Raw genomic sequence first — 23,340 nt, forward strand, 5'->3', positions numbered from 1 at the left:
CCATCCTTCCCCTTCCATCCTCTCTGACTCCAGAAGAAGATATCTGTAAATCTGAGTGTTCAGAAGCAATAGAGAGGAGCCTTAGAACTTTGGAATGCTCCCAGGCTTCCTACTAAGGAAGCAGGAGTGAGCCTGACTGAAAAAAATAAGATATTTAGTAATGTCAGATTGCCATTGCGGAGAAGTCCCATGGCTATATATATGGTTTGGCTTCAAGTCTGCCCTGTGAATGCTGACCCACAGCTGATGGTCTTAGACTCTTACAAGGCAGTAAGAAAATATAAAGTCCAATTCAATCAACCTGATATCCCAGGTTCTGAGAAGGTCACCTTGAGCTTTTCTCCTCAAGCTTAGATATCAGTAATGTGCTTGTCTTGCAGACCTTAAGCAGTCTACCTAGCAAGACTACTATGAGTATGATGAGCATATCCTAATGATATGCTCCAAGACAAAGTGCTACGCACTTCTGATGGGTGTAGATTTCAGACTACCTGTGCCCTTCTTCAGTAAAATGAAGATACACACATTTCCTCCAATTTCACATAAATTAAATGGAAATCATTACTATATCAGCAGGTGGTGAAGCACTGGAATAGGTTGTTCAGAGAGGTTATGGATGCCCCATCCCTGGAGGCATTCAAGGAAAGGCTGGATGTAGCTCTGGGCAGGCTAGTGGTTGTCGACTCTGGCCGTGGCAAGGGGGTTGAACCTGGATGATATTTGAGGCCATTTTCAACCCAGGCCATTCTATGATCCTATGATTTTAACAGACCAGGGAGAACCTTTGAAACTCGGATGAGAGTAGCGCGTAAGTAGCATAGCTAAAGCAAAGTAGCCCACCTTTAAGGTGTGATGTAAATGAAACATTAGTATTTTTAACCTACAATTCCCAATAAAACTAAAGAAATGACTAATTTGAACATCACAACAGTATAAAATCTTGGCAAATGTCAAAAAGGAGAAGACAGGTTTCAGTGCAGAAAAGTCAGATTTTGATTCCACATTGCTTTTAGGTGCATATATTCACAGAAGAATCATATACACACAGATGATTGCACAGGATGGTACAACACTTAACAGGCTACAGCTTTAATGAGTGGGAAGTCTGTAGATACCACTGGCATACAAATAACAGTGTTATCCAGGGGTATAGAACCTGCAAGTAGATGTGTGTTTGTGCTTTATATGACTGAGGCCTTATTCCACTGAATTTGTTAGAGGGAAGATACATCACTGCCTTCCACAGTACCAAATTTACCCACATTATATACCATTAACCAATGGAAAACTAATTATCCCATCATTATATAAATTGATCTACATGAAAGGGCAAGGATGATGACATTAGCCCTGTAAGAATATTAGGTCTAAGGCCCAGAGGCATTAACTGTTGTTTAACCAAAAGGTAAATCTCTCAGTGAAAGGCAACATCATACTATTATCCAACCTGCAACAAATATCTCATTTCCTACCATTCAACTCCTGGTACCAAAAAGTAAAACTTGCACTTTGCTTTCAGAGGTTCTTCATTATTTTCAATTGAAGATATGTATCAAAACTGACTATATGGCTGTAATGATCAGGTCCTGCAAGGCGTTATGCCAGCACAGAGTATTAAATGCAGCATCTGAATTCTACAGAGAAAGACAGAGGTTGAGAACAAAGCGTACTTAGGCAAGGACACTGAGCAAGACACAGGAAGATGATGGCCAATCAGGAATAGATGTTCTTGACAGCTAAGGAAGTATTGGTCCTTATAATTTCCCAACTCATTAGCTTGTAAGAAAACTCACGTAAGCTCAAGTAGTCACTTTTATTGTCTCAACTCAGAAAGAGCTTAAAATCCTATAACTGGTACTTTCCCATGGTATTTGAATTGAGCATTGGCAAGATTGCGTTGTCATCAAATACAATCTCACCCCAATCTCTAGTGTTTGCTACATCCTCAGCAGTCTCACATGTTTTGAAAGCATCTTTTCTTTAATTCTGAAGCCAGAATTATATCAGGTCTCTCCTCTGTACATTTCTCTGTTCTGTATAGTCACGTTCCACCCATAAGTATGTATCCCTCCATTATCTCATTACAGATGGTAATGCATAGCCTGCTTTGGTTGCACCTAGAACATGGCCCCAAGATTATGATTTTATTTTAATACTGTTCATTTTTCTTTATTAAAAGCAAATGTCACTGAGGCTCTTGAAATCTGTAAGGCTATGATGTAGGCCGCAGGAAACAGAACTGCATTCAGGATCTAATATACTTCAATGTGTTTGTTAATCAAATATTGATATCTACTTAATGTTTCTTTACAACAAACTATTGGATCTCCCCTTGTGTTTTTCTTGTCGACCTCAGCTATCAGCTTTTACATTCACAAAACAGAATATGAAACAAAGACTTAGAGTTTCAGAGCTAAAATCTTGCAAAGCCCTTTTTCATCCCCCTACAGAAAAATGCATCAGCTGTTTCAAAAACTTTTAATCATGATGATCTCAATAAAAGCCACCCATTTACCATGAAGCTAAAAGCAGAGGAGGAGTGTACTGAACTACGAGGTAGAGTTAGTGTCTGGATGTCCTCGTGCCAGTGCTGCCAGCAAAGCTCTAGTGCAAAACAAATGCTTCATTGGAGGACATTTTTGGCAGCCTAAAAAGAAGCAGAGTCAACTCAGGTGTGTTTTTGAACCTCAGTTATAAATCCATTCTCATGCACTGTAAACTATCATTTGTTATTTTTAACCCTTGGGCTCCCACGTCTTGTTTTCATTTTGTCAAAGCAAAGGAATGTGAGAGATGTCTATTAGACTCCTTCACTCAGCCTGAGGGTTAATTACTCAGTTTGGTAGACATTTGAAAATATTATGTTACCTCTAACTGCAAAATTGATAGAAGCTTGTTTCAGGCTCACTTTATGTCATTGTGGCAGATTAAATTAACTAATCATAAATTATGCTGGCTAAAGTACATCTGTTACTCACTAAACCTGCAGATGGAAGGGAAGGATTTTTTTCCTCAATACAAAGTAAATACCACAGAGTGAATTAAAGACTTTTTCAAACCAATAAATGTATAATCAAGCAGCAAAAATTGGAACTGTCCCAAAGACATCAGTGGCCGATTCTAAAGAATAGGACAGCACTCCAACACCAATCTTGCAACTGCTACAGAAAGTACTCAGAACTGCAGTACCACAAAGGTCAATCCAGACATCATGGACAGAAGGCACATTAAAGACCAGAGAGCATTCACATTTATGCTACATGCATTGGAATACCAGTATAACATAAGATGTGCATTTTCGTAGCCTCTGTTTCCAATGTCATCCTGTGTTTTTGGTTTGCTTTCAAGATAAGGATGGGTACATAAACCAATGAGGTAGAAGCCAATATAGCTTTTATAGTGATCCTCCTGTAATACTCAGTATTGTGCAATGAGGATGTAACAACTTGTGCCACACCATTATGACTGAATTCCTGAACAGGACTTGGACAGCTGAAGTCAGAGATTTGTGGGTGTAAGTGACGGAAAACAGTCATTCACAATCTTTTCTCTACAGTATAAAGCACTGAGTACCCATCTGCAATTACAGAAACTATCCTGATAGTAGACTAGCTCAATTACTTTAAATAAGGATTTTCTTTCTTTTTTCTTTTTTTTTATTTTTTCAAGCAAAAAAAGGTAAAAATGAATTAAGTCTGTCTAAATATTTCCCCCAGTGACTATGTTCAGAAGGAAAGAAAGGGAACTGTGTCCCAACAACTGTCAGCAAGGCAATGATGAGGCTTGGTCCTGCAGTGAAAAAATTCTAAAAACTTTCTCTGAAAATAAAAGAAAGCTCAGATCACCATTAGTCACTGGATAACCTATTTTAAGCCCATCAGAGCCAGCGTGCTGTTCTCATGTTGCTAATTAAAAATGATAGATTCATCAATTAATCTCTCTTCCTGTCCCCTAGTCTTGCTATGAGATTTTTCATAGGGACAAATGGTAGTTAGGTGCCCACAAGTATCGTTTCAGCCCTGAAAACTTGTGTCTTTGTCAACATGAACCCAACCGTGCCTCTTCAGACTATGAAATAACAAAAAGAAAACCACAGGAAGCCTTGGCACTCTGAAAAAACACAACAGATTTATAAACTGGGAATAATTGTAGCCTCTCTACAATAAATATTGCTACATAAATCCTTCCTGGATTCCAATCCGAACTTCCTTGTTGATAGATGAATAAGCCTCTGTTAAATTTGTCAGAGAGAGATGTCCTAAGCTTAGGCTCTTGACTGAAACTCAATTGCAATACTTACTGCAGAGCAGTAAGGAACACCCCACTATTTAGGAAAGGAGCAATGAAAGCAATCTGTTTTTATTCACATTGAAATAGAGACAAAGAGAAAGACTCTGCTATTAGCTAAGCAAAGTTCCAGTGACATGAAGCAAGCCAATAAAATGGGTTATCTTTTTCTCCTCCTATATATGTATCATTGGGCAGTGAAATAGAATTGGGGTGTACAAGGTCAACAAGCCAGCATCACGTTATGAAGACAGTGATAAAATTATCTCATAGTTCTTAAGTCTGACCTGTTCCAGTGAAAAGCTGCCAAACATAATTATGTCATCCTGAACATCTCTCTCGAACTGTTCAATATATGAAGGAATCGCTTCATCTTCAAGCTCCCTGTGAAGGTCACGTGTCTTACTGAAGCTGACAGGCATCACGGAGTCTGAAAAATCTTCACTGGTGACGGAGGCTGCTTGAAACAAAAGTGGTGGAATCTCTCTTAGCAAATTAGATTTCATACATTCGTTAGTACTTCCTGGTTGCAATGTCTACCAGAATTCAAAGACAATTATTCATACCACTAAATTAAAATAAATAAGTAAATATAAAATAGGTGGCAGATTCCAAATACCATTACCAGGAAAACTATCCTTAAGAGCAAAGTCAGCATTACAGGAACTGCTTGTTCCTTAAGAAGCTCAAAATGCATATTCTGGAAGCCCATGGTCACTTCACTCCCCCGTAAACAAGTTTTGATTTGGAGTGACTTCAGTTTTCATTCCTGGGGAAGATTAGGGATATCTGCAATTGGAAGAGAGGCTTAGGCAGAGCCACACCAAGCATTTCATCTTCCTCCCACTCACCCTGAAGGATCAGATTCCTCCCCCAGGTGTGTTCACACAGCTCCCACTTAATTAATTGGGTTCGGTTCTGCTGTCACCCACATCATTCCATTAATTTCACTGCCATGATGTATGCAGAACAAAAGGGTAAGTGCTATACGTACATTAAAAAAAAACATCTCATTCAGAAAGCTGACCTTACTGATAAACTTTCCTTTTTCCACTCCAATTCAACATGTTACTTAAAAACACATCTTCTCATTGATATGTGCTGCAGTACAAACATTAGTTGGGCTTATAGATAATAAAGACAATTATTTTTGCTCATTTCTCCATATCAGGATCACAAAGATATGACAGATATCAGGTTGTCCACATCTGACTTCATATTTCTGTGTATAAGAGCATGTTTTTATAGTTCTTCTTGCCTTTCTCTACAACAAAATGACATATCTAGTTATTTGCCTTCCTTTTCCCCTATTCTAAGACATGAAAGCAGTTAAAAGACTTATTTCTCCCTCTGCTTTGATGTCCCTCATTCTTTAACAAAGACCAGAAAAGGAAAGATAAAACTAAGGCTATTAACATTTTCAGTTTTGTGCACTACTCATTGTTTAATGACTTTAATTGTTGAGCCTTCTGAGCACTTAAATCACCTCAGTGCCACCAACACACAGGAAGTAGGTGTTGTTTCTTTTTATTTTATTACAACAGGATACAAATTCAAAATCATGTTGGGGGAAGTGTACAGTAGATACAAACAACCCAAACCATTACCTTAGGGTACACAGAATCTCTTCATGTAGCATCTTACAAGCCTAATGAAAAGTGATTTGACCTACAATTATTAAATGCAAAAACAAAATGATGTTTACATTTAAATTTACTGTTATATTAAGGGTTTGGCTAGAACAGGAAAAAAAAAACAAAAACAAAAACAAAAACAAAAAAACAGGAAGCACTGGGAACAAAAACACTGCCAACAGCAGTGGATGCAGTATTGCCTGTTCCATACTGTGTTGACACAACGGGCCATATGCTCAGCTGGTATAAATCAGTTGCCTTACTGCTTTCACAGGAGCAGTGCAAGTTTACACCCTGGGAGGACAATGCATTCCCCTTTCAGATTTGCTGGGTATAGATAGAAAGTCTTTATATATCAAAAAAAGGAAGAAAACCTTTCAGTCTCCAAAGGCAACCATGCAGCCACTCATCAACATAGCCTCTTTTAGCGTTAATCGCTGTTGTGAGGAATTGTATCAAGTGAATTTAGTTTTGGTGGAAGACACTGAGCTCATTACTGTCTGTTTGGTGGGAAAAGAACTAAAGAAGAGAGAGAACATTTTCTAAAGCCTTGCCAAGAGAGATAACTGCTAAAAATACAAACATAAATTATGGCTCAGATTTGAAAATTATTTGATGGAAAGACACATATGATTTAAGCACCCCTGGAAAAACTGAGCTGGAAACAAGGAGACAATGTGGTTGTTCAGTTGGTAGCTCCTTCCACGCTGCTTTACAAAGGAACCTCTGAAACTTGGGCACCAACACATTGCTCCAGATTTGAACTGACCCAGCATCATGCTGTTAGAGGCTCCAGCTGCTTCCTCTTTGCAGAGCCTGACCTAAAGAAAGTCTCACCTCCTTGTTGACCAGATCAGCCACTGTTAATAATATTACTGATTTATATGCACAGGAGGAAATGACTGAAAATTTGAAATGAAATTCAGTGATAGGTTGATAAACTAATTAAAAACTGGTTTCTTTGAGATGTTAGCAGCTGTGTCAAACTTCTCATTGCCTTGACTGTATTTAATAGCACAAGTCATACCTTCAGTAGAATGTAAATCAGTTCTTCTATTTCTCTAAGGCTTTATTTGTAGATGCTATGATGTAATTCAGCTCATAAACCATTGACAAGCAGTCTATCCAGTATTAGCTTGGCTGCTTTTAACTTCATTTACTCCTGCATTTGTCCATCGGATAGCAGTGGCTTGCATTCTGAGTTGGGACTTTGAAGGACAGGTTCACCAACTTACTACACTTGAACACAAGTTTGAATAAAATACCTATAAACCCCACAAGGAAAATGCATTTTGGTTGCTTGGTTCCGGAAAGCTATTTAATAAAAAGAAAACATACCAAATGCTCATTTATCAAACAGTTAAGTTCCTGCAAAACATTTTGCTTTGATTTTTTCTGTTGTTTTCAAAGAAAAATGTAATAAAAATGTTTTCTATTCTATGGCACCTGACATCATTTAGACATGCATGAATCACCATTTTATACTGTTTGACAGATTTTATTCCTAGGTTAAAAATGCACAGTCTACATCTTCTCTAAAAAGCAGACAACCAGCATTTTAGGTTGACTATAATATGGTTTAATATGTACCACAAGAGTGACCAACAGATTATTCAGCGACAAAATGTTTTAAATATGCAATGATATAAGTTCTGAGAGCCATGTTCTTTCTTTTCCTTTGGGAATCATCTATTAATTAGGACTGTATGACTACGTGATTTTTCAGTTCAGTGGTCAAATGGAAAAAAAGACATCTTTCTATAAGAGTGGAATCAAATGAAACCTAGTTTTCTACAATTTTTTAGATGTCTAATTAGGGTCAAATTCTCATATTAGCTTTTCTCTCAGTGGAGACTTGTCTGCTTTGCTCAGCTGCCCACTTTCATAAAACTGGTAGGGAACTTGGACCCTAAAAAAAGGGTTTCAGAAGAGGAACACAGGTTCCAAAATTTAAAGTGAGAATCAGAGAGGCAGAAATAAATACAGCTTCATACAAATACACAGAGGTGAAGACTGAATAAGCCTCATTTCCTCTAGAAAATTCTGCTCTTCTCGGAGTTATATTCACCAAAGCCAGAAAGAACCTCAGTAATAAATTCAGGCAGGACAGAGTGCAACATTCACCCACAGCACTATTTCTGATGTCCATATGGTCCTTTTTTATGAGACAGGAGGGCTGAGACAAGATGGCAGCAGGCTGCTGCAGCTCCCACATTCACTCTGTTCTTGCATAGGCACAGGGTTCAGTGATGCCCATGGAACATGATACATCACTGTTAGTGTATCTGCCTGTCCTTGAATTAAGCCAGAATTAAATGCTGCACTGGCAGTGAGGTCAGGGCTCCATGTGCACAATACCCACCCTCACAGCAGCCCTAGAGGGAGATCATCAGTCCTCATTGCATATCACATACATTCAAATGGCTTTGGCCAAGGGAAGGTGGTTCCAGAATCCTTCCAGAGGCAAATGCAAGGGAAGAGTTGCTTCTAGGGTGCAATTCGTCTGACCAATTGAGAGACACGTGTTAGGTGAGCTGAACTGCTGTCCAGAGCAGCTTCTCTGACCTTCTCTCATGAATTCAGGGGGAATTGCAGCGGCAAACTTTCAGAAAGCCAATTGAAAGGGTATTGGACCTTACTTGGGGTGGCCTGTAAATGACATCAAGATATTTTCCTAAATCACACCAGGATATTTGGAGGATAAGGCTATGGAAGACCATGAAATGCCGTAATTATTGGTAGAAGGAGACAGTGTATCACAGGTAGACTTCACATGTCCATCTTTCCCACAGAATTAACATTGACTTCACCACAGCCAAGTATTTTCAAATACAACAACGTTGTTGTTGTAAGACAAAAGCAACACACATCCTGAAGCACCGCTATAAGCTCTCTCAGCAATGTGGAGCTCTAAATTAACATGCATCAGTCCAGGACTTGCTAATAATGTGTTAAAGATTTAAGCTTAAGCTACATGCATGAATGTGCTGGTTGTACTTTATTTTCCTTACACTTAAAATAAGACAAAATGGGTTTCAAATCTATTACTGATTAATGCCAAATCAAGGGATTTTGCAACCGTAGGCAAATGAAAAGTTTGCCTCTTCTAGAATAAACTGACTTACCAACTAGCCAGGAAACAAGTTCTTGAACCTCCAGTGCTGTAGGCAACAGCCTGCTCTATCCCTCTCACGAAGTAGGCTTTGGATATAACAAAAATATTACAGGAAGTACCATACAGTACAAAGAATAGCCTACTTATTTAAGAACTGGATTTCTAGCTTTAAGCACATAGGCAAGGACTTTTCCAGTCTTCATTCCTGTGGAATCTAGCAATTGAGAAGTAGCAAGAAGAAAGCACACCACCTAAGATATGCTTAAAACCACATAAATGGGACTCAAAACAAAAGCATTTGGAGCTCTTACAGCCTCACAGTGAAATCACTGTCCCTTCTTTCCTTCTGAGTTCAAAGCGATGGCTTACCACTCTCCCCTTCTCATTCAGTCTCAAGAGAAATTTGTTTTCCTTTATTCAAATGATATTATATATATTTATATATATATATATACACACACACACACATATTTACCTTGGGAGTCCATTATCTTGCTTGCCTCATCTAGAAGCTTCATCAGTTTATCATACAAGATTTGCTCCTCAAATTTCACAGGATCTTTCAAAACAAATAAACAAACAACAACAAAACAACAGTGAGACACGGAACGCTTCTTTGTTTCTTTCAGCAGCAGTTCAGAGAATGTTATTTTAAAGTATAAAGATAAGCAAATACAAAATAAATGCTTTGACATATAGATTATTTTTTGTAGTGCAGAGCTGTCGTTTTCTTCTGAGTTATGAAAGGCATTTTAAAATGAAAAAAAAGTGATCAATATTATATCTTGGTCTGTACTGAACCTGGTTTTCTAATTCTGCTAATAGACGTGCTGAACTATTTCTATATATTCAAATTGCCAAGCGAATTCTATTTTACTCATAATAAAAATCAAAGTACCTCATTTCTTCTATAATATGATTTTGGAACCTTATTAAAATTTTTACCTTGCAGTCCATAATACTAACACATTATCTAGCATGAGTAGACATTACAATATAATATGAATTTTGATCTTGGGGCAGGTTTATCATTCAAATTCCCAATAACATCTCCAGATTTTTAAACAGAGCAAGGTTCCTGGACACACGTGTTGTTTCCTGGATGGAAAAAGAAGGCAATTATACGTATATCCTGTAAAGAATGACCATCCTGGACCAGACTTCAGTTCTGATTTGTTTTTACTCTGTCTACCACACACAAATACAGTTCTACTTATTTAACATTTATTCTGCAAGGAAAAAAGGAAACTAGGCAAGTAGCCTGTTTATGAGTATGTGTGATAATGTGTTGTTGAGATGTCCGTTGCCAAATTAAGGGATGGACAGTTTCATAGACATACAAATTACAAATAACTGTGAAACTGACATTATGACATTCACATACTACATCTCACTGGCTCTGAGTTGATTATACTACAGATTTTAGGAGGATAACATAGAAAATTAGCATTTTATAAATTACAGTATTCCAGGAAAATAAATATATATATTACAGTCTCACTCAAATAATTAGGTATTTGGGGGCTTTAGCTATATTCTAGTGAAGTTCTGTTATGTTACTAAAGAGCTGTTATTGTTTTCTGTCTGATTCCACAGTAGATTATATAAAAGAAAGCAATTCAAAATTCACCTAAAATTTCAGTATTTTATCTTCAACATGCAACCAAAAGGCTCTGTGAAAAACAGGACTAAGTTAGAAAAAGTAAGAGAAAAGAATGGAATTCTCTTTTCCACAGTTGGTGGAGGTGAATAGGAGCAAAAAATTATTTATTTCTTTAAATAGAAATACTATTTTTTACTAGAGGTTTACTAGAGTTTACTAGAGGTGAAGAGGAGCAAAAAATTATTTATTTCTATAATGTTTGCATCTGTGACATGCAGTTATGCATCACTAATCTCAAATAAATGCTCCCACATCCAACCTGCCACCTATTGATGTTTATTCAATACAGCACTTAAATTGCTCTACAAATGTCAACACAACCAGCTTGAGGCCAGTACTGTCACTAGCAGGCCTGTAATAAGCAGGCCTTACCCTAGACTTTGAGTGAGTCTTTTGCCAGGGAAGAAAAATTAAGAGCATCAAGGGTCAGCCATTCCTGTCTCTCAAGTTTGGCAGGACACACTATTGTCTGGACTTCATTACAGGTTCCTTCCAGATTAAAAAAAAAAAAAAAAAAAAAAAAAGTAAAATAAAAATAAAAGAGGAGTGTTTGTGATTACATGCATAAAACTGTTCTAATGTGGGCAAAAGAGTATTTTTTTCCTGACAAAAGCTGTAATTCCTTGTATTCCTGGTGTCAGCACTCTATCGCATAGGCCTGTAGGGATACAGAAATTTAATCCACTTTTCATTCTCTGGATACAAAGAAGTCCACGATTCATGAATCCTATTCATAAGATGAACCAATGCAGCATCGACAAAGAAAACCTTTCACTTAAAAACTCTGAGCCAAAAGGTGACTCCTGAAGATCATTGCTGTTCTACACAAGGGATAGGAAAATTACAGGTTTAGGTACAATTTGCCCTTGATAAAACTAAAATCATCATCTTGTTTTCACCAGTACATAGAAATCCAAGTTACTGATGTGCGCTGGAGTGTGTTTTTTTCTTTTCTCAGTCACACGTGGTTTCCTGAAAATTTAAATCTTGTTATCTACGCAAATAGAAATTTCCCGTGAATTTCCAAAGTGACCTACTTTGAGACGCTGCAGTAGATGAATTTTCATACTTACACAATTTATTTCCACATGTGCGCCTTGAGATGGTCTACAGTAGAAGTAAGTGCAAGGTTTGAAAAAACAAAAGGTTGGAGAGGCAGAAACATAGAAATCAGTCTCGCATGCTATCAGGTGGTTTGTGCTTAACTACAGGAGTTGGGCCAAAGCATACAGATCACAGCCAAGCACTTCATTACAATGTTCATGTTCTTACCTAAGCCCATGCAAATTCAGGCAGGCCCATTCCCACCCCTTTTTTTTCTAAAAGTGAAGGAGAATTTCTTCTGTTCTCAGGAAAATAAATAAATAAATAATACCTCCTGATTAATCTCTCTCATACCTATGCATAAATTCTTTTCTCCCAGCACTGCAATCACACCCTCCCACACTTCTTGCTAACACCCACATACAACAAAGCTGAACATCTTGGCTAAACTAGTAAAAAGAAAACCCAAAGAGGCCTCCTGTTATGCTGGGAAATCTGGACACTGGGATTTCTCTTCTGTTAAGCAAACAGACGTTCAACTTATTAACAAAATTGTTGCCGAACAAAGGCCTTGGGTTGCAAAACCTGCAGCTTGGTACTCACCTGTAGACTATGTTAATTAAAGAGAACACAGTACACAGACAGTTTTCTTGGAGTGTTTGTTATTATTGCTGTGGTGGAAGAGTAAATACAGCACTGCCTCACTTTTACCTGTCCATTAACTCACTGTCCTTGATCAAAGACTATGCATACTGCCTATCATGTTCAGAGCAGGTAAGACTTATAAATTAAATTGTAAACCTCAATATTTAAATGGAACTGCATACGTGATCTTTGTCACCTCATTTTCATGAATGGAAAAGAATATTCTGACACCAAAATTACATACTTAATTCTGCCTCACCTTCTTCACTGACCTCCATCCCACACTGCCTTGGGTTTATTTCCTCATCCATCAGCAGGTCAAAGTAATTTCTGCTGTACTCATTTCCTGTGGAAAGCACACGAAGTAAGGGTCAGCGATTATTAGAAGCACATGAACCAAAATGTTAATTTTGAAATCGACACCAGCAAGCAAAGGGGCATTTTTTGCTACTTTATAAGCTTAATTTTTTTTAACAAGTCTTCTAAGCCTACTAGTACTGCAATTATCATCTTGTGAAAGGTCAGAAAAGGTAATTCGGGAAACAAGTGCACTTTATGTTACTTTTACTTGAGAACTAATGAGGAAAAATTCTCAAATTTAGATGATGGAATGATAAGAAAAAAATAGAAAATTCGACATCTCCAACATAAGCCAAATTATTCTTGAAACACATTTTGCAAGTGAATTACCCATACTGCAGATGAATTTGTGTTTCACAGCTGACCCCTCCAATTTCAACAGTTTTAAATTTCACCACTGAGGTTTCAACGTCTGGTGCATCTTTAATACTGTAGTCAACCAGAGAAGTGTTTAATTACAGAGGAGATACTAGAAAACTGCCTCATTAATCCAAACAGCAATAATGTTTAGTTGGGCTAGGTAGCTAATCCAAGGTTCTGATGGGATAAAAACACTCATTTTAGCACTTTCCATTTCAACAGCTAGTTGTATCTGCTCTTTAGAAACTAATCAAGTTCACACACCAAAAAAAGTCATTTGTTAGACTTATCGAGGACCAACACATCATCCAGCTGCCTGGAGGAACTCTCAGTACTATCAGCCAGAATAATTCTTTTTTTTTTTACACAAGAGGGAAAGGGATGAGCTTTCTCTCAAAATATGTCTTCAAGAAAATCACCCTTACATTCATTTTGCTTTCAAGAACTGTAAATTAAAAATTCTCTAAAAAGAGAAAAAAAAGTAGAATAAGTAAGTCCATAATAAATTGTAAAATTCTTTGAGCAGGGCTAGTACATAAGAGCTAAATGTGTGAGGGGTTAACTCATCCGAGATGCACTATAGTAGTCTGCAGTATATTTGTTTTAGGATCAAAAATAATCCAAGCAGCAACTCCTTCTCAGAGACTAAATGAAACTTTGATATGAAACTAGGTTTAATTTATATTTCTAGACCGGCACATTCTGACTGTCAGTCTCTGTTCCTTCAGTGTAGTAAGTACAAGAACTGAAAATTTGCTTTACCTTGAGGTCGCAATAAAGAAAAAATAAATGAGTTTCATTTTTGTTACTTTATCTGTCAACAACTACTAGACTGGTATGAATCTTGGCAGTATGTAATCAAAGTCTTATGTACTGCAATAACAGAGCCATTCTACCTTATTCACTGTAATTGTTTTTCTCTATCACAAAGCACCATGATGTTGTTATATGAACACCCCTCCACATGTCGGTAAAACAATCCACCCATGTGCTAAAGAAGAAAATGATGATACATCTTTATTCGGTTACTTCGTAGTCATAAATGTAAATAGCTGGCAGTATGCGTTGCAATCATACAAGCAATACTCAGCTAGCACAGGGTTTCTGCACGGTCTTTATATCACAACAGATTCTAGTGAATTTTAATACACTATATTCTTTATCCCTTGGGTTTGGGACTAAGCTCGGAGGAGCAGATTTTTGCAGAACTCGTCACAACAGAATAATTGGCATTTAGGAGGAAGCGTCATGTTGTATCTAAGTCTACAAGGCATGGAAACTATTATTCAGAAAGGAGATACACGGACAAAACTATTAACAAGATTGGGTTTTGGTCCTTTCTAAAATAGCACAAACTTAACTGTTTTCTGTGGAGCATGAGGCTTTTCATTCAGAGCTTTGGCTCAGTCAGGATAACTGCAGACACAAAGTCATACAAAAATGAAAAGAATAAGGCTTGATTTCTCCAGAGCAATGTTCAGACTTAAAAATCCTTATAGGTGGAAAGTCTGGTAAATGCCAGAATCACCCCCTTATGATGACTTTAAAGAGAATGAGCTATTTTAAAGTACGGGACACCACAGAAAACCTACAGAGATGCTTTCTGAAGAGAAGAAATCCCTGCAAACCTCAAATGCCTGCTCTAATCTCATTTTACTTTTTTGTTTTCCTCCCAGCTCAACATACACTGAGAACTGAACAACACAGCTCCAGGTAGTACCAGCAGCTTTGGACTCTGGACTGGTCCTCGGTTTTGTTGGGGTAGGGAAGGTTACTTTAGATTTAAAATATAAAATTATCAATTTTTGTCAACATAACTTACTGCCCAAGGCATTTTACTAATAACACTTTGTGAGCACGTGCATGGATTACTAATCATTTCACGTTTGCTTTTGGAAATATTTGAAAGTGTATAACATGTAAATTAACAGTCCACTAAGGAATTCACATTGCTCTGCTTCATGGTATAAACACAGCAAAGCAAATGTTAATACAGAGCTTGCTCGCAGGTATTTTGAACAGCAGCAGACAGCTTGGTGCTTTCAAACAGCAAGTTATTTTGAATATCTGCTGCTGTGAAGAGCTAGCTGACTTTGGAAATGTGTTCTATTTGCTTTGAACCAGAGGATCACTCAAACTCAGTAACTGAGTTAGAAACTCTATTCACTCCCTTCAAAATTGTGCTAATTCATGTGGAAAACACAATGGATAATTCAGAATATCAGAACCAAAGAGCAAAAACAAGAGTTATCTATAAGTTCAAATAAAAATGGAAGGAAGGGTGTTGGCATAATAGTGACCAGGTGGGAATTCATATAGTTTAATTAAATCAAGAGGAGTTGCTAATAAAATTAGCATAATCCTTGAACACAGCCCATGGGACTACACACGCATTACTAGGACTGGATGAAACTCTAAGATGGCTTTTAAGGTAAGATGTCTGTAGTCAATTATACAGTCCATGTCCTGAGAATACCACAGAAATGGTGCAAGTAAGCTGCGCTTCTCCAAGATCTCCTACTCTGGAAAGAAATCAGACAGGCCACACCAATATCATGTCATGGGGACAGCAAGAATTTTTTATGACAGGCGATTATTGCATTGTCCCCTACATTCTACTACTGATTTAAGTTTTGAGTTACACACATCTTATGAAAATGTTTGAAAGAAAGTTTTCATTTTAAATAAGACAGAAATTTGGTATGTAATCCACAAATTAACTGTGATCCCTGTTCTTGTTTTGCCAGAAAATAATGGAAAATTATTACAAGTCAACCCGGAACTATATTTTAATTTGGATTTTTGGTTGTGGTTCCTGAACCATAGTATCAGGTATGTCTGCCTCCACTTGTGGCCATCACAAATGCCTTTACTGTAATATATATAAGCTGATCTGCATTACATATAAAAGCTAAGTGCCTTAGGTAAGATAAATTACTATTATTTTGGATTTAGATCTAAAATTATTACCAATAGCTGTAGATTAATATTATTTATATTGTTCTAGATACAGATCTAGAATAAGATTGCTGGGAAGCATGAAGTCATTTCAGACTATCACCAAATATATCAGGGAGTGGGCTGTTTTACATACAGAACTTCCAATTTTAATAAGCACTAGGAAGAATTCAATGAAAAAATAGGCTTTAATGGCATCTTCAAACTTGTAGCCAGGCAGCAAGAGCCTGGACAGCAGATTGTATCTTGAAAACACAGCTTGTTAAATACTACCATCAACAAGTTTCTTTTTGATTTTTAAAGTTTAAAGTTATCATTTGTCATTTTCCTTATCCTCAGTGGAGATGATGGGTAATGAGCAAACCACAAAACTGCATCTGATTTTTATATTGCAAGTCTTGAATAATCTCACTTGTCAGCTTTGACAAGATGCTGGTGAAGGGGCCATTCATGTGCCTGAGCGGCATGGCCCATGCTGTGCCTTGCCTAGCCCTTGGGAAACACCACACTCTTTGCACCCACTTTACCCCAGTCCACTCCTGGAAGACTCACCACATTTCTCATTGTGCAGATGTACAGCATGGGATTAACTCCTTTTCCTACAGGCAACAGAGGGCCCTGTGCTAAAGAAAACCAGTGTAAGACCTGCTGTTTTCCTGGGGAAATGCTGCTGGCTGAAAAACTGAAGAAAGATTTACTGTTGTTGCAGTTTGTTTAGGAGCACTGTTAGATAACATGACATAGGTCAGTGGGGAAAATGGAGACCGAGTGCTACCAGGCTGATCCTATGCAGTTGCATCAAAGGAACTTGCTGAAACAGTGAGAAGCTTAGGGTTTCAACAGCACTACTATGAAGCAAAGAATTCCCAAGTGCTATAAATTAGCCCTAAAAGCATATATTCAGTCACCTTCTGAAAGGGTATTTCCCAATTATAAAATGCATCCACTCTTCACAGTTCTTCTCCCCATACCTTTCACAAATTCAATTTTAGCACATTACTTAGATGAGTGGTACAGTATCCCTTTTGTCGAAATTGCATGCAATGAAACACGTTTTGCACACTACATTACACCTTGTGCTGTTCTGCTGATTTCAATTGGATTACACATTGTGTAATTCAACGCAAAATTACTTCCAATGACAACCCTTTTTATTCCTATGCATACATGGTGATCCATCATGCCCTGTATACCGGGTTTGGCATTTCCATTTCAAGTTCCTGTTGAAATCAGAAAGCATGGAACCACAGACACACAACTTGAATTATTACATATAAACTTTCTTGTTGCTTAAGAAAAAAAAAAAAAAAAAAAAAAAAAAAAGGTACAGTTTCGATTCACATTTCTAACTCCATACTTTACGTAAATCTTTACGTCAGATGCAAATGCCAATGTCAATGTCATAGGCCCCATTTTCTTCACAGGCAGCATAAACAAGAATTCCCAGCAGTTGCCTCCTTTTTATTTTCATCTGTGCTTACTGTCTCCCCAGCCAGTATTCTAACAACTCCTTAGAATGAAACTAGCCTATTCAAAAAGCCTGAACTCTCTCTTAACATACTGGTGTTACTGATGCTTTTGCTGGTATTTTTATTATCAAGTTGATATCCCAGGTGGCTCCTTCCCAAAACCCTTTTTGTCTGCATACTGCAGATCGAAGATTTTGTTCATTTACATGCCTGAGCAAAAAAATGCCTATTTTGCCCTGCCACAGCTGAACTACCTTCAGTAGTAACTCATCCCTTAGCAAAGGCTTCTCTCTACTTTGGATTTTGATGAGGAGCAGATTTGCTCTATTTCGCAGTGGGATGTTCCCCACAGGATGCAGGCAGCACCATGACAGATATGTCCAGCCCAGCTCTGCAGCTAGGAGGTGGTGCAGCAGGAGACTACATAGAGATACTAATTTGCTGCCAGAAGCAGTATAGCCATGCTAATGCCATACCATACCTATGCTAATTAGAATAGTTTTTGGTCTTCAATTGAACAAGCTTTCTTTCCCTCTTTTTTCTTTTTAAACATTGTTAATCTCTGTGGGCATATTTATTGGAGCATGATATGAGATGTTAACAGTGCCTATTGCAGATAAAGTGGTAGAATTAATTAGGGCTTTTGATTTTAGGAGATAATCTAGCTCAGAAAAAGGATTTGTGTATTGGGGATGGTTGAAAAAAAATGAGCACTCCTCATCATCTGGAGACAATTCAACCTGAAACATCAACTTTTAGGGTCAGGCTGCCTCTAGCCTTTGTACTACTGTGCAGGGTACAGGAGAAGGCAATTAGCCTTCCTTTCATCTTCCATTCAAAAGCCACAGACTATCACAGCCTCTGAAGAGGCCGGGTGCAAGGTGGATGCTTGGATAGCCCTGCGCCTGGATTCTGAAGCTTGCATGCGTAACTGGCATCCCAGAAAGAGCACAGACTAATTTGTTCTGACATACATTCCCTCTGCATGCCTGGGCTAGAAATTTCACCTACCTTGTAGAAATGTGAACAGTGCCATCCCACAGAGCTCTTCTCAGGATTAGCTGGACCAGAGCCTTATAGTTCTGTGGCCGTGGTGAGCACCAAGCAGTACAAACAGCTGTAAGCCACTAGCAAATTAACTATTCACAATAGCTGAAGATCTGAATGCTGGAAAAGATTAACGTTTGCTTTGCAGGCCTATGATAAAACACTAAATACATAGCCCTTTGTTAAGGGATTTCTTGTGACATTCATCATTCATCCAAGGTTGAGCAACTGCCTTCGTGTTCTGCATTCAGCCCAAGAGGGCAGGCAGGTTCCTGGCGGTTTGGTGCTTCCTCCACGGCAGTTTGCCAGACATAGACTTCACCAAGCCCACCTGAACATCTGGGAACTCTCCCAAGTGTTGTGGATTTAAATACTTCTGGAAAAAGAAAAGAAAAAAAAAAAAAAAAGCCAATGGGAACTCACCCTGATTTCAGGTGCACCTGAAATGTCCATCCTTTACTCCAGGTACAGGTAACATGATCCTAAATATTTTTCTGTTGTCTCCTTATTGACTATTTGACCTCCAACTAGGATGGCTAACATGAAAATTTCTGGAAAATACGATATTTGCTGAGGCGAAGAAAGGAGGAAGGAGCTGGTTGGATGTAGTCACAAGTAAACTGAGCATTTTCAGGAACAAATAAATTGCACAAATTGCCAGATGACCTTAATTTCATGAGAAATATGGGAAAGAAACAAACATGATGGTTAGGAATGATCAGCAAAAGGTCACCATATCATGAAGAGAAAATAGGGTAGAACCCACTGTAGCCATTTAGGTGTCTGAAAATCAGTAAATCTGAGTAAGCAGTCAGTTCCCTTGGGTCACTATAACATTTAACAGCAACACCAGGTCTCCGTCCTATAAGAGTGGTAATGGAAAGCAGCAGCAGAAAGTTACACAACAGCTTATTCCTGAATAATTGTCTGCTCATGATGATAACATTTGGAATATGGTCCATCACTGAAAATATGACTGTGTAAGGAATAAAATGGCCTGACAGATGGAAAAAATGGACTATCGGAGTCACAAGAGTATAGAATCATAGAATATCCTGAGCTGGAAGAGACCCATGAGGATCATCGAATGCAACTCCTGGCTCTACACAGGACTAAATCCTCTGTGAAAAAATACTTGAACTTTTTAAACTGGAAATATTTCATCAGCTATTCAAGGCAAAACTCAGTTCACAAACTCATTTTCAGGTGATGTACTGTTATCTGAGGAAAGGGAATGGAAAAGTCAATATAGCTCTATCATACGTGTGAATTAAGGTGGTTAGGGGCCAGCTGCAAGCAAGCTGCAATGTGATGGGCTTCTGCACAGGCTATTTCATCCCTAAATAATCTGTATTTTGCACAGTGTGTCAAATTCCAGGAACAGACTTTGAGGCTGTCTTGAACACACAGCTGACTATATACACTCCTTTCCTGTATTCTCAACATGGAGGTGTGTGAGAAGGCATCTCAAAAGTAGGTGGAGGTTTTTCTAGAGAATGCTTCCCTCCAGCAGTCACAGAAGGAGGAACAGGCTGTGATGCTACTGTAGGATGGAGGAAATGCAAGCACTCCTGTAGCTACCATTTGCTGCCATTGTGCACACAGGTGACAGATGGAAAGACAATGAAAAGGCAATGCCATCTCAGCACCATGCCTCCAAGCGCTCAGCACTAAATCCAGCCTGATATTTACATAGCGTTCTAAACCTGTAATCTGCTAAACACTGCAATTAAATAACTGTGCTTAAGGTTATAACTGCTTTTACATTGTATAGTTTAACACCAAGCAGTAGAGTTGACCAGTGCTACTCCCTGTCAAGTAACCTAGACTCAGCCTGGGGTCTCTGAGAGCTAGAGGAGAACCTTGTGGTCATAGAGAGGACCATGAAACACTATCATTTATTGCCACTACGATCATGCAATACCATGCTTTTCTATGTAGCTGGCTTTTTCCATTTCCTCTTCAGTTAAGTATTATTACACTTGGGGGTGGGGAAAATTAGCTCAGGAGGTACCAGAAGGTTTAGCTCAATTTTTCCCAGGTTTCTGGTCAGGCTTGAAGCTGTTGTTTTGTTAGCAGCCCGTGATAAGTTTGAACTGGCCCCTGTGACTGCCAAACAAGTCCTGACAGAAGTTAGACTAAGAATAATTTAACGCAAGGTCGGACCAGATGATCTCTAGAGACCTCTTCCAATCTAGACTTTTTTTTTATGATGACATAAATGGATGATTTTTTATTTATTTATTTATTTATTTTTAACAGCTGCATGAATTAGAGGCAGAGCTATGTGAATAACTGGTCTTCTGGTTAACTGGACGGGTAGAAGACTGCAAAGGAGAATGCGTTTGGGGAAACAAAATATTTAACTCTTAGTAAGCTTTCCTCTCCCACTAACAAATCATTTTGTCAATCAAGCTGATCCATTCCAGGCAAAAAGAACAATTTCTGCTCTTGGCTTTTGTTGTTTTTTAAATGATATTGTGAATGAAGAACTAACCATAATGCACTTAAAAACACATTTTAGTCTTTAAGAGTGTTCCTTTCTTGAAGAAACTATTCATGAACTTCTGAAGCAGCGACTGAAAGTATGGACAGTCTCCAGTGAGCTCAACTTCATTTTTACCAGATAGACTATTTCATTAAAAAATAATCAATCCCTTTGTCTGCTTAATCACTGTTCTGACAGGCTGCAAAGAGAGAGAATTCCTACTCCATGTGGCACTATGCAGTCACGTGAAAGCTAAATGGAAAGCCAGACCTAACTGTGAGAGAGGCTATCAGTTGTCATGGGCTCTCTGGCCCCGTGAAGATAAAATATTAACACAACAAGATCCAGAGTTTTAAAAGCAAATACCTGAAGTTTGGATCACTAGTCTGTGTTTGCATATCTAAATACCTGCTTGAGTACTCAAGGGTGCTCACCAAGTGGCATTGCTGCTTGGGAGTTTGATAGGAAGCACTGGGTGAGCTGGACACCTCAAAGTCGTATTCTTTACTTTGGTACCTTGGGACATCTAAGGCCTTGTATGTACATTCACATATTCATGGTTCATTACAGTCCACTTGAAGATAAGGATACCACACAGTCCAATACAGGGATATTTTCAGTGCATATTTAGGGAAGATTTTTAGTCTGACTTCAGAAACTATTGCATTTGCTTTAGAACTTAGTCCAAGATTTTCCTCATATAACTCATCAGATGTCTCTACACTCTTTTTCTCACCTTTTTCCTCACTGTATTTTCTCACCAACCCAGGTTGAATGGCCCTGGGCAGCCTGATCTGGTGGACAACAATCCTGCCCACAGCAGGGGGTTGGAACTGGATAGGCTTTAAGGTCCCTTCCAACCCAAGCCATTCTTTAATCACACCAAACTTCTACAATACAAAAAACCAACGTCACCAAAAAACCTAACAGTTTTCACTCCCCTAAATAATAAATGTTGCTTCATGAGACAGGCTCTCTTTTAGGTGCCACTTCACAGTTGAGCTTACAAACCAGGTTGTGAAGGATCGCTTCCCTGGAAAAGCTGAGCAAACAGGACTCTCTGCTCAAAATATTTGAGCACAAGTGGCTGAAAAAAATATAAAGAAGCAGAGGCAAGATGCCGATTGACTGAGGGCATATGGGAGATCTGTGGACAACAATCAATCACTGATCTGTAAGCCGTTTAAAGCTACTCAATGCTCGGGAGCCAGCAAGGGAGAAGCATCTGTCTGCTACAGTGCCTCCGAAATCCAACCTGGTACAAATTAAGGGGACTCACCATAAGAAGAGCTGGCTCCCCGCACTCCCATCTGCTTGGGGGGAACACAGCGCAACCTGCATCCACAGTAAAAGAAGCCAGCCAAATACAAAAACGGAGCACAGATCCCTAAACCTGCAAGCACCCAATGTTTTCAGAGGCATTTGGGCTTTGGGAGGTGGATGCTGGGATGCATCAGGATGGGAACACCCGGTGGAATGTGCAGGTTCGATGAGGAATGCAACCACTGTCACTCCGTTTGAGGGTAATCCGGTTTGATGCCTCACCTCTTGGTTCAGCATGGGCTTGCAGCCTGAGTTTTTGTTGGTGAGCTGCAAGGGTGCTATGCAGCTTGTCATGTCTAATAACTTCCTCCTCTGAAGTCTGATATGCTGAAAGATCTGTGCTGCTGATGTTAAAAGCTGGATTTTCAATGCCTTCTGTTGCTGCTCTCTCTTCTTTTACTACAGAAAACAAGGAGGTCAGAAGAGCACATTATAGCAAAGTGTATTTCAATGACAAGCAGAAAATTCCTTCTAGTAATTCCTTTGCTGAAAGACTCAAGTGTATCGTCCTCAAATGTCGCCAAAACAGAATTAGGTTAAAATTAACTCTAAAAAAAAAAAAAAAAAAAAAAGAATAAATGATTAAAATAATTACAAATTGCACCCTGACAAGCAAGAGCAAAATTTCGCCCACAGCCATTTGTCTGTAATTAGTTAATTAATCCTTACACAAATTATGAGCAATAACTCATCAAGCAAGGCTCACCCATCAGAAATTCAGCCGACTTGGATTTCTTCTGCTTAGTTTGCTTCAGAGCCTTCTGCTGGAACTTCTGGAGGGAAATTGTTAAATGAATAAATTAGCTAAAGAACGAAGATCATCCTTTATGATCCACAACTAACACAGTATTTTAAATATGGGATGGCATTGAAATGTCATTTAATTTACATCTCTGCTAAAGGGGTCAAACACTAATTGAACAACAGCAGTGGAAGAATTAAATAAA

General features: G+C 38.4%; 1 protein-coding gene across 1 annotated transcript in view; it reads right to left on the reverse strand.

The window, feature by feature from the left end:
• LOC140247898 (orofacial cleft 1 candidate gene 1 protein homolog) overlaps positions 1-23,340 on the reverse strand; it is a 38,965-nt gene that overhangs the window by 10,071 nt on the left and 5,554 nt on the right. The window contains exons 2-6 of the mRNA XM_072328102.1: positions 23,100-23,166; positions 22,616-22,792; positions 12,648-12,734; positions 9,512-9,595; positions 4,575-4,744 (exon numbers count right to left, since the gene is read on the reverse strand). Of these exons, the coding sequence (XP_072184203.1) occupies positions 4,575-4,744; positions 9,512-9,595; positions 12,648-12,734; positions 22,616-22,792; positions 23,100-23,166 (585 nt within the window). The remainder of the gene's footprint in view (positions 1-4,574; positions 4,745-9,511; positions 9,596-12,647; positions 12,735-22,615; positions 22,793-23,099; positions 23,167-23,340) is intronic.

This window comes from Excalfactoria chinensis, chromosome 2 (assembly GCF_039878825.1).
Source record: "Excalfactoria chinensis isolate bCotChi1 chromosome 2, bCotChi1.hap2, whole genome shotgun sequence".
In the NCBI taxonomy this organism is placed as follows: Eukaryota; Metazoa; Chordata; class Aves; order Galliformes; family Phasianidae; genus Excalfactoria; species Excalfactoria chinensis.